This window comes from Glycine soja, chromosome 12, assembly GCF_004193775.1.
Source record: "Glycine soja cultivar W05 chromosome 12, ASM419377v2, whole genome shotgun sequence".
In the NCBI taxonomy this organism is placed as follows: domain Eukaryota; kingdom Viridiplantae; phylum Streptophyta; class Magnoliopsida; order Fabales; family Fabaceae; genus Glycine; species Glycine soja.
The window spans coordinates 3,901,121-3,919,347 of record NC_041013.1 but is presented as its reverse complement, the minus strand read 5'-3'; the positions used below and the strand labels follow the sequence as shown (position 1 = coordinate 3,919,347).

Below are 18,227 nucleotides of genomic sequence, written 5' to 3'. Positions count from 1 at the left end.
CGGAAAAAGATAAAAGAACATCATTTTTTTAAAATTTAATTAAAGATGCAGAGCAAGACGCTTCTACTTTGCCCAAACTTGTGTGGATTGAAGAGAAAATTTTAAGGAAAAGGAATATTATTAGCTCCCACGATCATGTCATTATATATAGTCACATGTTTCTTATGTTTGGTGATATGCTTAAAAATATATATCAGACTGACATTGAACATCCATCATAAGTGTGTTATTCTAGCTATCTATTATCACAATTAATTATGAATCACTCACAAACTACAAATTGATCATTCAGAAATCATGGTTTATGAATATATTTAGTGGTGAACAAATTAAACTTAAGATGTCTAAATTCATTATCCCCAATAATTTATCCATGTGATGCATAAATCTCTCAAGATATAACAAATTCATTCCAAAAATAATTTGGAACAACAAAACTACCAAGCTCTTTAGTGATAATAACCTAAGAACTCAAAATAAAAATGAAAAAAAAAAGATGTAAGAGAAAGCTGTTGAAAACCATTTGAAAGATAGATATCTATAACGGAAATCACTGAAATCAAGTCAAGGATAAGATTAGATTTAGTCTAAACGACCAAGTCAAATAAAATATTTTTTTTATTTATAAAAGCTAAATTATTTTTAAAGGATTTTCATATTTAATTAAATAAAAATATTAATCTTTTAAAATATCAATGAAATATACAACAAAGTCAACATGATATCAAATTATTATCTAAACTTTTTTGTGTGCCTGAAGTGATACGGTAACTAGGGTCGCTATGTGCACTCCCCTATAGATATATTAATTTTATATGTAACCTTAAAAAAATAAACATTTTGAGCTTGACCCATAAAAATTGTTTTTTTTACTCCCTTGACAAGATCTTGGATGTTGCTTCCTGCACTCTCATTATTGCTTCCCGTTGTGGTCCATTGCATTTCAAAAAATGTCATTTCGAATTGAACTTTTCATAATGTAAACACAACATGAAACAATAGTGACAATGGAGGAAGTTTTAGGCTTTTAGCCCAAGATCTTAAATATGAACAATGTTTAAGAACATTTTCCTTTAAAGGCATTAAATGTAAGCATATTGTTAGAGTACAAGTGTGAGGTGAAGTTTCATATTGAATAAAAATGATAGGGTTAAATATCATATAAGTGAGGAGAAGACCCATAAATATGAGTTTTAAGATTTTAGGTTAAAGTATAATGTCAAAATTCACTTATATAGTTGCTTATGACTCTTTGGTGTAAATTTTTTTAGTGTTAACCCCTCTCGGATTTCTTAACAATTGATAACAAATTCGATGATTCAACTTAGTGATAACCTTGAATGAGTATAATAGAGTTGAGAATGAATCCATGAACATGAAAATCTCTTGTATCGAAAGTCTTCGTAATGAGTGAGTCAATGCATTAAGCTCAGGCATCATCTTCTGTGGTCGAGGCTTGACAGAGAGCACAGTGGTGCAAGGTGTGATGATTCAAAGTACTAGAGTATATTGGTTGTAATGTAAGCAAGGCTGAGGCAGCCACAATTAAGCTTTAAGGGCCACTAATGGATACTCGTGGATTGGAAATGACTTTTGATAGAGGTGGAGGCTATCATGTGGAAGAAACTCCCACTTGAGGGTGAATTGGTGGAATACAAGTGTAAGGTGAAGTCACACATTGGATAAAAATGGGTAGAATGTTGGAATAAAATGTGAGGTAAAATCTTACATGAGTATGAATGAAAAGATTGAACACCATCTAAGGAAGGATAAAACACATAAACATGAGCCTTAAGGTGTGACATCAAAGTTTACTTATGTGGTTGCTCGGTGAAACATTGGAGTAATTTCCCTCGGTGTTTATCCCCCTAAGATACAATACAATAATATTAGACCAACAATAATAAGCTCTAATGGTCACCATTAGATACTCGTGGATTAAAAATGACTTTTTGTTCAAAGAAAACACTATCATGTAACTCATACTTGATGGAGAAATTCTTAAAATATAAATATTAGATAAAATCTCACACTATGTAAAAATGAAAAAAAGTTAAACACCTTATAAGTAAAGATAAAACTCATAAATCTATGTTTTAAAATTTTTAATTAAAATATGATATCAAAATTTATTTATATAATTACTTCATAGTCTAACTCTTCGATACCCAACACATACCTTTCAAACAAAAAGTTTATATTCTTGTCAAATGAACCTGCCCATTATATATACATGACGTGTGAAAACTTAGAGGCGCGCAGTCGAACATACTGTGCAGTGTGCAAGATTTGAATCAAAACATTAAAAGTTGAAGTTGGAGGCTTGGAACTAGAGCATTATCTACAACTTTTTTATGGAGTACGAGTGCAAAACTTCTACCTTGTTTTTCTTGTTAAACATTCTTTTGAAGCTTTACGGATGATTTTAATTGTAATATTATATTTGCAAATTAAATTAAACGCACTAAAAAATGTCGTCATTTATTAATAGAAAACATATTTTTGGTTCGTCTTATTTTTAAAAAATAATCACTTGTTTTTGTTTTAGAAAATTTAGAAGAAAATATATAGAAAATTGGTAGTTCGAAGCATGTAATAACACTATTCTCAAGAATTTATCTGTCCTTCAATGTCAATTTTTAAATTGTTAAAATCTATTAATATACAATAGGCCCTCCAAAAATGAACTCATGTAACAAAAAAGCAAAATATTGAATCATGCTAACCCAAACTCAGAACGGAGAAAAAGAAAATAGAAGGAACGGCTGCCCCGGCCAAATCCTCAATTGTACAATTGGAATTTATTTTATTTTTTTGCAATGGCATAGCAATAATAAATCATAACGGTTAAATACTTTAATAATTCCCGTCTTGCTTTGTGCTTAGTGGTTTTAACTTTAATATAATTATTATGCCTTTCATTTGTGTCTTCTACTTGGCTAGATTTTGGCAGAGTTATATTATTTCTACTGATCACAATTTATTTCTACCGTGACCAGTTGACCAATTACGATTGAATATATACATCATTGTTTATTTTGAATCATCACGCGAAGATTATAATTGTTGAAACTGAAACTGAATCTTAATTCTGAGATAACATTCAAAATCAAACCGATACATGAAGGATCAGCTATAACATATTAATTTATAGCTGTGCTGGTGCAGGACACTTAGTAGTGTGCCATGAAATTATTCTAACAGAAAACAACAACCTAATGACTTATACGTGGAATTAGCTACAACTACAAACATTGAGCTTAACCTAACCGTTTTTAGGTGCTGCATAGCTTTCAAACGGTGGGTCTAACACTAGTTTCTTTTCAGAAAGTTCTTGTACCATTGAGCAGAAAGCTTAGGGTACCTTTTTAAGCCATCTTTGTAATCTACAAAGTTTAATCCAAACCGAACAGTGAACCCTGCAAACCATTCATTACAGTCCAAAAATGACCATGCAAAAAATCCCTTAACGTTTGCGCCAGCCCTACATATATTTTTGTTATAAGTCAATATTTTTTATAAAAAAGAGTCATGAATTTTATATAGATATATATAAAAAGATCACTTACTTAATTGCTGATCGAAGATAAAAGAAATGACGATAATAATAATCAATTCGATAAATATCCATGAGAGCTTCTTCCACGGAAAGGGTTGGATCATTGAATTCGTTCATACCTGCAAGTTAAATAAAGTATGCAAATGTAATACAAAATATCATACATAGTCTTTTAAAAAGATTAGAAAAAGAGAAATTAAATATAACCATGCATTTATATAATATATAATCAATTGTTCAATATATATTCTCATATATTTTATCTAGATTTAAATCTCAATATAAGATCCAAGGGGGGCGGGGGAACATAATGAATTAGCGTATTTACCATTTTCGGTGATGTAAATCAAAGGGTTATTGTATTTTTCCTTGGTATATAACAGAAGATCTAGAAGTCCCCTTGGATAAAAGTATATCCAAACTGAAGCGGCCTGCATTATAATTAAATAGAAACTTCATATAATATTTTATCAAAGGAATTCAACTTGAAATACAACTACAGTTTTAGGTGGCTACAAATGTACCCTTAGACCTAGGGGTCTTCCATTGCGTTCAACTGCAATTGCAAAAAAAAATGCTGATGTTACTTTTCAATAAGAGAAACAAGAAAAAGTACAAATAAAGGGTGCAATGCAAGGTATTTGTATATGATTGATTTTTAGGTAAAAAAATACTTTTGAGACAAAAATAATTTTATTAAAAAATGAAGATTTTTTACTTTTACTTTCATTTTATTTTTATCTGTTCAAATTGTATCTTTGAAATCGAACAAAAGAGATGATAGATAGATGGATGCATATGGTGTCCTTACATGAAGTGTTGGTGCGAGAATCTGTTAGAAAATTGGGTTTGTCGTTGCTTGGAGGGACACCATTAATATAACCAGAGGAGTAATAGTTTAAGCCAATAAAATCAAATGATCCATTCACTAGCTTGGCTTGCCATTTGGTGAACTTAGGCAATCTACTTCCCACCAGGGCTCGCATGTTTTTAGGATACTCTCCTTTTGTTAATGGTTCCATATACCTGCAATCAATCAAACAAATTAACAACAATCAACTAAGGATTTTTTTTTTATCACTTTTCACTTTAGTTAACGTGCTGTTAATAGCGTACGTTTCTCATAAGTCACAACAAGCCTCAAAATCTAAAAGTATAGGGGACCATGCTAGTTGTGATCATATTTCATAGTTCTATTTTTGGTGGTCCATCCTTCATTGTCTACTCTAACATCCTTTTCACTTGTTTTATGATTTGTTTTCCTAACTTACCCTTCTATCTTTATGCTTAAATAACTCATGTTTGTAATCTCTTGTTCATTTGACAAAATCATCTCACAAGTTCTCCAAAAAGATCTGTTTTTCTCTCACAAGATTTCTTGAAAAATCACGTAATTAAAGACTTTAGTTCAAAAAGCTCCCTAGCTAACATCTGAAAATACTTTCTTAACCTCCCTACATGTTCTATCTTTTCCTTAACCAATTGAACTGCATCTTCAATTTTATCACGTTTTTCATTATTCCTGACAAGCTTATCCTCTGTTATTTGCTTCCTTAGGTTCTCAATTTCCTACTTATTCGATTTTGTCTTTCTTATAGTAACTCTTTAACTTGTGCTAGCCTGAGAAGATGTACTATTCCCATTTAGTATAGCTTAAACAAATTTTAATTCAACACGTAATTAATAGTAATGACAATAACTACTATTTTTTTTAATTAGTGAGTCCATCTATCCTGTTACTTTGAGGATATATATAAAAAAAAAAGTGATCAAATTACACTTGGATAACTTTGATTAAAATTTACCGCCGGATTAAAAGCTCATTTCATGTAGATTATATTTGTAAAATTTTATATTAATAAAAAATTATTTATTACCTCATTTATATAGAATTAAAATCAGTCTAATATAAAATATTTTAAAATATACTAAAATATAAATTATTTAATTTTTTTTATTATTTAATTTTGATAAAATTTAAAAAAAAATCTTAATAATATATTGATATAATTTAATAATTAGATTAATAAAAATTATGTTGTATATTCAATTATAAAAATAATATAATAATTATGGAAGTGATAGTGATATAATTTAATTTTATATATAAGTAACACTTACCATCCATATTGAAAGTCAATTGCCCTTCTCGCAGCCTTTATGTCTGATGTGCTATTCTCTGCAAGCGGTATGAACCAGTTACTTACCAACGTTATACCTATCTTGCCTTTCTGATGTGCCTGCACACATGTACTCAATTTAAATCATCATTATTTAATACTATGTCATTACAAAAAAAATTATATACTGAGATGTTAAGAAATATATGAAGATATATTTAATTAGCGAGTAAGAAATATCTTTTACTTTTATCTATCCATAATTTTTCAAACACTAACTTGATAATCACAATTTAAAAACAAAAATTAAGTACGAAAATCAGAAAAACCTTTAGTATAACAAATAAAAGAGACTGATTATAGTTTGATAAAAAAAAATTAAATACTCAACAATTTTTTTCTCTCTATTTCTTTTTTTTCTATCATACTACATGATAAATCAGATTAATTACCTATCTCTCATTTCTTTCTTCTTCTCTTTAAGTTGTAGACAACTCAAAGTTGTGTGAGAAACATTTTTGAATAAAAGATAGTTATGTTAAAAAGTAACAAACCTGATACTTAGTCTTGTACACATGAACAGCAGCTGCATGAGCAAGAATTTGATTGTGTGTAACTATGTAAGGTTCAGTGCCAGCATCACCACCGAGGCATTGTGGACCGGTACATCTTCCTGGTGCCGTCGCTCCGGTTGCATAGCCACCCTGGCTGAACAACCATGGTTCATTCAAAGTAGTCCAAAACTTCACCCTATCTCCAAATTCCTTAAAGCAAAGATCCGCATAGTCTTGAAAATCATCTCTAAAAAAATAATATGGACAAAGCTCAACAACTTGTAATCATATCAACACATTAAATTTATTGAGGAATTATAAAGTTAACTTAATGATTGGAAATGAGAGAGGGAAAGATTACGAATTTCGAACATTTTTAGTAAAAACTAACAATCTAACATCTACTGATGATGATAAAAACATTAAATTTGCTGGATAGTTATGAAATGGAGACTCACACTATATGGGAGCTTAAGAAACCACCATACTCATCTTCCAAAGCTTGGGGAAGATCCCAATGAAAAAGAGTCACATATGGCAGTACACCTGTAATTGTCTCAATGACAAACAATATTTGATTAATTTTTGTTGACAACACTTAATAATTAAAATGCTAAAATTTAAATGTAATTAAAAAACAGAGTTTTGAATAGTGAGTTGTGACCATTAGCCAATAGCTCATTGATGAGGTTGTTGTAATAATTGATTCCTTCTTGATTTACACCACCACTGAGCTTTCCTTCTGTTGATATAGAATTAATAAATAAATAAAAATATAAGTGAAATAATTAACGCAAAAACGTCCAACCAGGTAAAATTGAGTCAAGAATAATAGTCTTTAATTGATTAAACTTACTGGGTAGTATTCTAGGCCAAGAGATTGAGAATCTGTATGAATCCAAATTCATATCCTTCATGATCTTAACATCTTCCTGTCATATATATGGATGGCAGTATATTATATATTATAGTAGTGGGCAATGAAAATAAAACTTAATTCCTCATTCATATTACCTAAATCTCACGCACTAAGTCATTGGTTTAAACATCAATATATATGAAACAGAGATGGTAAACAATGAACATAAATGAGAAGAAAATCAAATGTATTTATATATATATATATATATATATATATATATATATATATTACATTAATTTTGATATGCATTAATGAGTTACCAAATAATTAATTTTAGATTAATTTAAAAGTTTATAATATTATTTATATGAAAAGAATAATGTGAGTAAATTTGTTTGTATATATCCATACCTTGTAGCGGTGATATTGGTCAACGGCGACATCTCCATTGGCTCCATCTCTTATCTTTTCTGCACGTGGAATCAATATGCATGAAGGTAAATTATGCATCAGATAATTTAATATCAGCATGAAAAGAAACCTCAACTAAGCTCTCTTGAACTTCAAATCAATAGCTTATAAAGTATGCTTGAAAGCTTTGATTTCGTCTATCAATGAGAATATCAATTTTAATTTATTAGAAAACTCTTTTTTATGGCTATTATTTTCTTACTTAACTATCAATTTATATACTTATATATTAAAAAAACACTTTTTAGAAATTTCATGGTCGTAATTGAATTGATTTAATATTCTGATAATACATAATTACATAATCGTATACTCACAAATATCAAGAGAACTTATGAGCTACGTATTCATTTGTTTTACTATAGCAAGATAATTAAGATAACTTGGTTTTTTATTATTATTATTATTTCATTTCTATTGTTAATAATTATAGAAAAATATAAAAACTAAATATTTATTTACTCTTTTATTTAGTGTTACGTTTTTTTTTAACAAATGAAATGTATTAAAATGCGGGTACCGCAACTCATATACATAGTATTATTTTCCAAAGCAAAAAGCAAAGCTTCCATCCCCTCGCCCACCTGTATAGGCATATACTAATTATATTTATGTCTTCAGCACAACAACAAAAGAAACTAATAAAATGTTATATCATTAGTTAAATAATGATATAATAAATTAATAGAATGATACATTATTATTTAACGGATCTTGACTGACAATAAATATTAAAATTAAATATAAAAGTATTTTAAATAATAAATAATAAAATTTAGGTAGTAAAATTAATGAATTATGTTATATATATGTATGAAAACATATTTAAATTTTTTATTTAATTGAGAGAATGAGTTTTTAATAATCTAACAAGAAGGGGTTACTTTTTAATTAGTTTATTAAATTAAAAGAAAAGGTAAAGTATGATCTACTTCCTATCTCTTCCTTTGCTTGTCTGTGTTTATCATTTATAGAGAGAGAGAGAGATACCTGGATGGTTATGTGTGAAGGTATCCCATATGCTTGGTCCTCTTCCACCTTCCTTTGCTGCTCCTTCGAACTATATACATTTACGTACGTACACAACAAAATTTTGTAATAAAGTAAGTAGCTATATAGGTGCAGAAAGTTAGTTAAAAAGAAAAATTTAAACGTACTCACTCCTTATTTTAGGTGGAGGAAAGATAGAAATATAATGGAAAAAGAAATTGTATGGAAACGGAAAGATATAAGAGGAAATAAGTATATAAATATTATAATAACCCTTTCAAGACTCATAAAACTTGGTGTTTGTTAGCAAAGGATGAGTTATTAATTTATTATTATTATACACCCAGCTTTTTATCTCTTTTTTATCCGAAGATATAATATTAGTCCAATAGTTAAAAAAAAAAAAGAAGAAAGAAAGATATAATATTAGTCCAATAGTTAAAAAATAAAAAAAAGAAAAAGAAAGAAAGAGAGGAGAAATCACAGGTTCAAATTCTCCAATTATATTTCAAATAAAAACTAACAAACTAACATTTACAAATAAAAATTCTCAATTTTCTTCTTATATATACCTGGTAGGCTGAGGATCCAGCCCCAAAGATGAAGCCAGCAGGGAAAGAGTTGCGAGTCAAAGAAGCAGCGTCATGAACAGGCGAAAATAATGGAACTGAATCTGTCAAAGAAACTCTGAATGAGCAAAGTAGAGCAAAAGCTACCACTCCAACTACCAAGTAGCCGTTCGAGTCCATTTTCTGTGTCAACACTATGTGCCATCACACTCATTTTATATATACACCAAAACTATCCCATGCATGTGCTTAGTTTGATTAAAATAAGAGGAAAAAAAGAATTATGTACGGATAACATATATATAATTACAAGTTACAGTATAATAAATTTATTAGTTTTTCTAATATTTATTTTAAAAGTGATATTAATATTTGGTACCAAACTTTTTTACTGCACGAAGGAATAGGAAATCCACCTGTTATAATAGATTACAAATAATAAAAAGTTAGATAGTTGACACAACTTACGGTAGATTGTCATATATATCATTTCATATTCGCACTCTAGCTCCAGTATTTTCCTGATGTAAATTTATTTTATTCTTATCATTATATAATCATTAAACTCTTAAAATAAACCTAAACTTTCATTATTCATTTAGAAATTTTTTTAATTTCCATACATTGTTAACCTAAAAATGTTAAACCTGTCAAATATGAATTCTAATTAAAAATTAACGATCTTATAAACAATCTTATCGTATATTACGAATTTTCATTACGTGATGGATATCGATCTCTTGCACTGCACCCCATGCAGTTTGAATACAATGGTTTCCTTTAATAACACTCAATTGTTTATATTTTTTTTTATAAAACAATGTTAATATATATTTTAAGGCTCAAGATCCGCGTAGTTTAAAAAATAAAAAATTGAAAAACTGCAGAGAATCTAAATCCTTACGTGACAGTGTAAAATTTTAGTGTATTTAAATTAAATTATTAACAAAATATTGAATTAAAAATAACCACGTTTATTTCATAATATATTTAAAGTAATATTTTAAAATATAAAAATAATAGTTTAGGGAGAAAGTTGTCAATCAAAAAATAATATAATAGGGGGAGATCCATAAAAGCCGCCTATGAAGTGCACGTGTGAAATTTTAAATTTAGTCTCATATAAAGGTCTATCTTTCAGATCTTTCAGATCTTTCAGATCTTTTAGATCCATCAGATTATTAATGTCAAACATAAAGTCCCAATTAATTGAATATTAATCAAGATAAATAATAATGAAAATAATTTTTTTTACCGAAATAATGAAATTAAATAATGTAAACATAGTTAGGTCATGACTCGACTCATTGCAGGTAATTCCTAATGCCACGTGAATATCCAATTGAGTTAAATTAGAATAACATTAAATCGGACGCAATGTTTTAAAAATCAACCTATAATTTTTTATTAATTTTGCTGAATATCAACATATAATTTTTAACAATAAACATATGCTTCTGTAAAAACAAAAAAAAAAAAAAACACCAATAAACATATGCAATATGCATATTAATAATATTCCTAGCTAGAAACACTGGTATATATATATAAACAAAAAATTGTTTCGTTTTTTCTCTCTTTTTAAGTACCATTAATCAACACCAACTGTTAATACTTTATAACAAAATAACGTTATTTATCCAGTGTTTCTTCATCCGAGAAAAAAACGCTACTCCATATATAACAAAATAATTTTTATAATTATTCATTTTTACACAAGAGATATAAGAATAGAAAGAAAAAGAAAGTGTTAAAAAATAAACAATATAATGGATAAATAAATGTGTGAACTAGTAATATATTAAAAAGATTCTTTGTATAAATAATATACTACTGTTATAATTTATAATGAATAAAATTATAAGTATATTATATAAATGAGCACTTAATAAACATTTTTTTAATATATTGCAACTCTCCCGGAAAAAACACGTTCCTATACGTAGGATTTGTAATTGAATGTCACCAATTGACAAAAAATAACAGGGTGGAGCAAGGCAGGCATGCATGCTTGCACAGATGCACTAAATAAAAGAGATTATTTACATGCCAATGGGCACATAAGTTAAATGTGATATGTTGTTAATCATTAATTAATTTACCTGAGAATATTATAAAGTTGCAAAAAGTTGACCAAAGTTTTGTAGAGCTAATTATTGGCCGCCCTTAATCATTAATTTAACCTCCGTATAAAAAACATTATTTAACCTGAGAATATGGATATTCCATTCTAATTGCTTTAATTTTTATAAATTAATCACATCAAATTTACTTTAAATTAGACCATATTATTATTATTATTATTATGTTAACATTAATTATGAGGGTTGATTTAAATAATTAAGAAGGAAAATTATTATGTACAAAATTAATTAATAGGGATTTAAAATTATGCAAATACCATCATTATTTTTATGGTGAATAATTCAACATATAAATTGCTCTGGTAAATAAATAAAATACATGCACACACATGAGATGTCTCTAGTAATTAAACAACTCTTTTTATGCAAAAATGGAGAAATGAATATGATAATTAAATATTATCATGTATTAAGAGTGCGATAAGTATAACAATCATATAAATAATAAAGTATGAGAATAACATCATATCTATTCTATATAGATTGTAGTTTAGCAACGATGCAATTTATTAATTAACCTTGTTGTTTAAAAATTAAGAATAGATTAAGAAATTTTAGGTTTAATTTAATGGAAAGAAATAAGAATGCAATATAAAGTATTAGAAAGTAGTTCAATTAATAGAAACAATTAAGTGTCAGAATTCCCTTGATTCTTCTCCAAGGTAATCTTTTTCCCTTCTAATAAAACCCTTCTTATTATGTGATATATTAACATCAAATTTATCCAATTTCGCTTAACCCTAATTTAATTCTCTTTGGTGGTAAACACTTATTTCTAATTATGAACCTTAATCCATTATGAATGATAAAACATACACACACGCAAGTCCTATAATTTTATTTTTTTTTGAAGAACACTTGGCATTCAAGTGTGTACATACATAATTACATAAACATAAATATATATTGAAAAGAAACATTATTTTTTAAAAAAAATAGATTTAGATTTTAATATTACAAAAAAATCACCCGGATATTGATATTTTAAAATACGTACAATTAGAATGTGAAAATTTATATCAATAATAAAGGAATTTTAATTAGTCTAGAATATCCTAAATCATATAAGTTAAAATGATAAATTGTTAATTTGACGGTTTTTTATTAAATACTTTTTAATGTTATTTTGAAAGGAAAAAAAAAAGCCTTCCTGAGCTGCCTCACTTTCTGGACTCTGGTTAAAGATTATTAGTGTTTAGTTTTCTTAGTGGACGACTATTCCGGTTTCCTTGTTGGGCTTATGGTATGGTTTATTGTGAGTAGGCCTGGGCTTTAGTTAGATTTTACTAAATATACCTACCTTTCACTTATTTTATAATTATTTTTACAAATATATATATATATATATACTTTAATCTTTTTCCAGAAATCAGTGCACCCCCCCTTCTTTGTCCCTTCTCATCGGTTACGTTTCCTTTGTGGGTTACCATTCCTAAACCCTACCTTATGATCTCGTTATTATTTTTGCCACTTTCTAAACTTTTTCTTTTATTTTCCTTACCTTTTACTAACATTTAATAGCTTTCTTAGTTTTTTTTGTGGGTAAAATCTCAGGTTATTACACATGTAGCTTTTTAGGGTTCAAGTCGATATCCAATCCTCGGAAGCAATCACCACTGCTCAAATAATATTACATATAGATTTAGTGATTTCTTGAACCTTTTCTCTGAACTGTGTGTGCTTTTTATGCTGCACTCTCAAATTCTTTTTTAACTCTCTTGTGTGGAGAAAAAGGAATTTTCAATATTTATTTTTGTTTCATTTTTACAACTGAAAAAAGAATTTGCCATGAAAATTCTGCCTCTACCACATATGAGTTTAGAGCGGAAGGGGGCGGTGGACTGGTGGTGGCGGCCGTGATCAACAACTAAGGACCCCACGCCAGGACATAGAATCGAGAACCCAACAAAGACGAAGAAGGCAGAACAAGAGAGAAGAGGGTGGTTGAGATGAAATGCGATGCGCAAAGGTGTACTAATTTCTAGAGAAAAAAGAAAGGGCACATTTGGAAAATAATTATAAAACAAGTAAAAGGGGGTATACAAGTAAAAATTAGCAAAAGCCGCTTTAGTTTTCCTTTAACTGACCCCGGAATTAACAACATATCATATCCTGATCATTCTTAAACAAAAAATTGTTTTTGTTTTAATATGATTTTCATACTAATAATATATTTTTATTTTCAGTTTAATATTTTTTAAAATTTTATTTTTGACATTTATGATTAATTTTGAGTTAAATAATCACATGACAAACTAAGAAAATGTCACATCATGAATAATATAACAAACAAACTAATAAAATATCACCACTTAACAAACTTAATTTAACTACAATAAAAATTTGAAAATGTCAAATAGTATTATATATATATATATATATATATATATATATATATATATATATATTAGGTAGTTAATTGGAAAAAAATATATTATAAATATAAAAAATGTATTTAAGTTTTTTTTCCAACATATTCTCAAACATTAATAATAGAATAAAAATCCAGTCAAAAAATAATAGCATAAAAAGTAAAGAGAAATAAAATAAGGGAACATAAAGATAAAAGTAATGAATGAAAAAAAGATAGAAGTAGAAAGGAGTCAAAGGACTAAGAGGGTCAAGCTAAAAATATATTTAAAAAGAAATTTATGATTTCTCATTGTTTATTTTTTTTAACCTAGTTTTAGGTGTTTAATTTCTATTTTCTTTAATATATAAGAAGGATTATATATTGATAATGTAAAAAAATTTACATAATTATTCAATTACAAAATCTATCATATATTTAATTATAATTTATCATATATAATTAATTTATTTATTTTTATGATAATTACTTAAAAAGTAATATTAATAATAATTTGTAATTAGATGATGATATAAAAATATTTTATATTATGAAGGTATGATCATTAAGCTTTTAACAGTATATTATGAGAAAAAATATGTGGTTAATTTTTATTTTCCTCTAGTTTTACAAGTATTTTGGACACTTTAAAATCTCTCTCTATTACAAAATTTTCCGACAAACCTGAGAAATAATCTGTTCGAAAGAAAGAAATAAATAAATGAACCTTTACCCACAACGACACAACGACGAGGATAAAAGGTTAGAACATACACAAATCAATAACATAAATAGAAGCTCTCCATTACAAGCTCTTCAATACTTTTTTCGGCTTATTATTTTTTTAATTATTTGGTTTTTTTTTGTCCTTATTATTATTTTTTATATTTAACATACTATTTTTTAATTTAAGATTGTACAATTTGAGAACTATTTAAATATTTATTTTTTATACTATTGGATTGAATATTATTGTATATTTAATAATTTTTTTCTTTTTTATATTTTATTATTTCTTAAGCCACTATTTCTATTTTTTCTCATTGTATTTTTAATTTAGTTAATTTTTTTTCCAAACTGTTTTTTAATTTATCAAAATGTCCCTGCAGTTTTCTTATAAAAAAATAAAGTACTTTTTTTAGTTTGTTTATATAAAAACATCAATGTGATTTTTTAATGGAAACTTTTATAATTATTAAAATATAAATTTATTATTTTAATAATTAAATAATTTAAATTATAGTAATAATGAATTACTAAAGTTAAAACTATAAATTTAACTAAAATCATAATTTAATTCTTATGTTTTTCAAGATTATTTATTAATTTTATGCATTGTTTGAATAAATTCATAATTAATACTAATGTATTATTTATTTAAAAATATATAAGTTAATTAAAAATTTTAAAATATGTGATGAATTTCTCGCATATTTCTTAGAGCCCAAAGGGGATAAAGTTGAATTTAAGTTCTTTTATATTTGTCTCTCCTAAATCAAACCTTGAACTCCTCCCTTTTACAGGAATGTGGACAAGGAAAGCACAACTTGTTCAAACTTTAGCAAAGACAAAGATATTCAGGATCAAATTCGTCCCTAACTCGTTTTCATTACCATGTCCATGTATAACGGTTGAATTATCATCATTGGTCACTGAAACTTTTAGTTATTAAATGTTTTTTTTATTCTAAAATACAACTTTTTTCAAACCTCATTTTTGTTCTTTCATTTTAAAATAGTTATTTAGTTCTCTAGTTTTTAAGAGTTTGTAATATAGGTCTAATCCTTAATTTTGCTTTCATTATTTCTTTTTTTCTCTCTTATATTTTAATTAATTAAATAATTTTTTATGATATATTAGTTAAATATGTTGGATTAGAGTTCAATTTGTTTAAAATAAAAAATAAGACATATGCAAAATTAAAAATTGAACTAGAATTTTGATTTTCAAAAATATATTTTTATTTAAAAATAAAAAGATCAAAATTGCAGCAATAAATAGAAAAAATAAAATTATATTTTAGTTTTTTTTTATAATATAAGAACTCCTATATTCTCTTATTTCTCTATTGTTTAACCCTAAACCAAAATAAAACAACTAACACCTAAAAAAGTCATTTAAACATGACCATAATATAAACATTAAAATGATTTGAACCGAAAAATGACATGTCATAATAAACCTACAACCATAATAATAAATTTCCCGATTCATTCTTGAAATAAAAATAGAAAATAATGACAAGGAATCCCCAAAAGAAGCCCTCAGACCAGCAGAGGCAAAAAAAAAAAAAACTAAATAAAATAAAATAAAATGAAATGAAAGAAATGAATTGCCATAGATGATGACATAGCTGGCAAGATGAGAATTGAGAATAATGCTATCTCAAGCATAGTCTTGCTTACACTGCACACCAGCTTCTGCAGCTCGACGAGGTTTGCTTTTACGCCTGCTTCCATTATGCCGAAAACCATTACACTTTGTCAACTCATCAGTATTTGATCCGTTTACAACAACATTAATTTTCTCATCAATTGGTTCTATTTTCTCCTGTAAATTTCGTTTTCTTTTTCTCCCATGTTTTGTAGTATTCAAATTTTTCATCTCTTTGCTAGACACTACATTCTTAACGTTGTCACCACCACAGGCATCCTCTTCTAATATTTCCTCAATTTCTTCTTCATCAAAGTCATCCTTAAACAGTTTTTGTGGCCTCCCTCTTCTTTTTTGCTTAGGAACCTTTTCATCTTCACCACTTATTGGATCCTCCTCATTGCTAATAGTTAACTTTTTACCCTTTCCTCTTCCTCTACCCATAATCTCAAAATCCGAGAAAATATTTTTGTTTTATCGATCAATATGAAGTGAAGGTTAAGATTTATAATAATCCATCCATCCTGGTCAAGTCAATTAAACTAGACCTCCTAAACAATCCGAGAAAATATGATCATACAAACTAGTATGTCTGCAAAATAAAAAATAAAAAAAAAATCAAAACTGAGTCATTGTTCTTTTGAATTTTTAGTTCTGCAAAGTTTTCATGTTCAAGACACAAATAAAAATACTTCCGATTTCAGGCTTCTATTTTGATTCTTCAGTTATAGAAAATAAAATAGAAGCTTAGATCAGTATTCAGAATAAGTTGAAGACAAATTTCAGAGGTTGAGAATTGAGATTGCTATCCTCGAAAAAAACTAAATTAGGACACATATGAGTTTGATTATTCAGCAATCTGCATAGTAAATCGTTTAAGAAAGCTTGAACTAGCTAAGCTTCAAATTGAATCTAAACACACAGTTTCTTCAAAACAAATCTAAAACATGATAATAATAGAAATCAATGAAGTCACAAGTGAAATTAAAAAGCTAACAATAGAAAAAATATATTGAATCGCAAATTCTTATACAGTTATACAAATCAAAGCTCATTGGAAAAGAAGAAAGAAAGAAGAGAAATACTGACCACAAGAATAATTAAGGATAACACTAAGCCACCTGACACAAAGATCAACCGATGTGGAACTTGCAAAGGCCCTGAGAAGAAACAAAAGGTTATGCTTATTTTCCAAACAGAATGAAACTGAGAAAGGAACATGAAAGAATGAGAAACACCATTGAGTGGGATCGATGGTTCCACAGAAGCGTAATAGTGTGGCTGGCTTCTTACAGCAAGAGGCCAAACCAAACAGAGAGAGAAAGATATTGTTTGTCTATTGACTGGATCTCTATTCTCTACTCTATGTATTGATCACAACTCTTATCATTTCCTTTATATATAAACTCATTGATTTATTTTCTATTATTAACGTGTGTAGGAAGCTTCTTCTTCTTTTTTTTTTTTTACAAATTTTAATGCATAAACTAAAGTAGTAACTCTTGGTCTTGTTTTAAGGTTTATTTAACTTTTTAACAATTTCAAGTTAAATTTTTAATGAAAAATATTTTACAGAGAAATTGAGCATATAGACGAGTTACAAGATATATAAAGAAATATTATAATTACCTTAAGGTAAAAATATTTATATCATCGGTATCTTTTGGTTACCATGATGGAATCAATTAATATTAGAAGACTATATATATAAATATTGCTATACGTATAAGTAAATGTTCTTACTTACTACAGTAAACTCTAGTTGAAACAGTAATTTGATAGCATTAATTGATATCGAGAGTGTTCTTACACAACCAAAAATAAACTCCATCGAATGTGAAACAAGGTTGTGTTAATCCTTAAAAATTGTATCCAAAAAGTTTTCTCTAAAATAAAATGAAGTAAGTAAATTTATTTACAAAGAAAAATAACTTGTAAAAGAAATAATTTTGACTTCATGCTCTTGCTCTAAGATATATATCCTCTCATGTAATGATGTGTGTAAATAGATGAGCTAGAGCTGAGTTTTGTGATTAATCATGGTAACAAGTTAATAATATAAACTACTATTATTATTGTGATTATGATTATGATTATTGTGACAATTTAGAAACTAACATAGATTAGTATATATGAAATGAAATACTAATGTAGGGTATTTATGCCGTGAGCGTGTGTGGCCAGTTTGAAATCCGTGGGCTACGCATACTGTGTCCGTGTACAACTTACTGCTAG

General features: G+C 27.4%; 2 protein-coding genes across 3 annotated transcripts; both read right to left on the bottom strand.

The window, feature by feature from the left end:
- Nucleotides 1-3,060: 3,060 nt before the first annotated feature.
- Nucleotides 3,061-9,333, bottom strand: LOC114378295 (non-cyanogenic beta-glucosidase-like). The gene is made up of 13 exons (XM_028336866.1): nucleotides 9,129-9,333; nucleotides 8,557-8,626; nucleotides 7,507-7,565; nucleotides 7,090-7,165; nucleotides 6,898-6,975; nucleotides 6,692-6,779; nucleotides 6,234-6,480; nucleotides 5,681-5,799; nucleotides 4,371-4,585; nucleotides 4,084-4,115; nucleotides 3,888-3,990; nucleotides 3,570-3,678; nucleotides 3,061-3,484 (listed from the first exon to the last, which is right to left on the bottom strand). The coding sequence occupies exons 1-13, from the start codon at nucleotides 9,303-9,305 to the stop codon at nucleotides 3,313-3,315; spliced, it is 1,545 nt and encodes a 514-aa protein (XP_028192667.1). The 5' UTR covers nucleotides 9,306-9,333; the 3' UTR covers nucleotides 3,061-3,312.
- A 6,391-nt stretch (nucleotides 9,334-15,724) lies between these two features.
- LOC114378364 lies at nucleotides 15,725-17,357 on the bottom strand. 2 transcript variants are annotated; one of them, XM_028336947.1, is made up of 2 exons: nucleotides 17,082-17,357; nucleotides 15,725-16,584 (listed from the first exon to the last, which is right to left on the bottom strand). In XM_028336947.1, exon 2 carries the CDS (start codon nucleotides 16,434-16,436, stop codon nucleotides 16,005-16,007), a length of 432 nt encoding a protein of 143 aa, XP_028192748.1. In that variant the 5' UTR covers nucleotides 16,437-16,584; nucleotides 17,082-17,357; the 3' UTR covers nucleotides 15,725-16,004. The 2 variants fall into 2 exon arrangements, with proteins under 2 accessions (XP_028192748.1, XP_028192749.1); XM_028336948.1 differs by having other exon boundaries at nucleotides 15,725-17,152; nucleotides 17,231-17,357.
- Between the last annotated feature and the right edge of the window lie 870 nt (nucleotides 17,358-18,227).

Coding starts and splice junctions, on each gene's coding strand:
- LOC114378364 (XM_028336947.1), bottom strand. CDS start 16,436: ATGGGTAGAGGAAGAGGAAAGGGTAAAAAGTTAACTATTAGCAATGAG.
- LOC114378295 (XM_028336866.1), bottom strand. CDS start 9,305: ATGGACTCGAACGGCTACTTGGTAGTTGGAGTGGTAGCTTTTGCTCTA. Junction 7,166..7,506: donor ACCAATATCACCGCTACAAG/GTATGGATATAT, acceptor TATATATGACAG/GAAGATGTTAAGATCATGAA. Junction 6,780..6,897: donor CAATGAGCTATTGGCTAATG/GTCACAACTCAC, acceptor AGACAATTACAG/GTGTACTGCCATATGTGACT.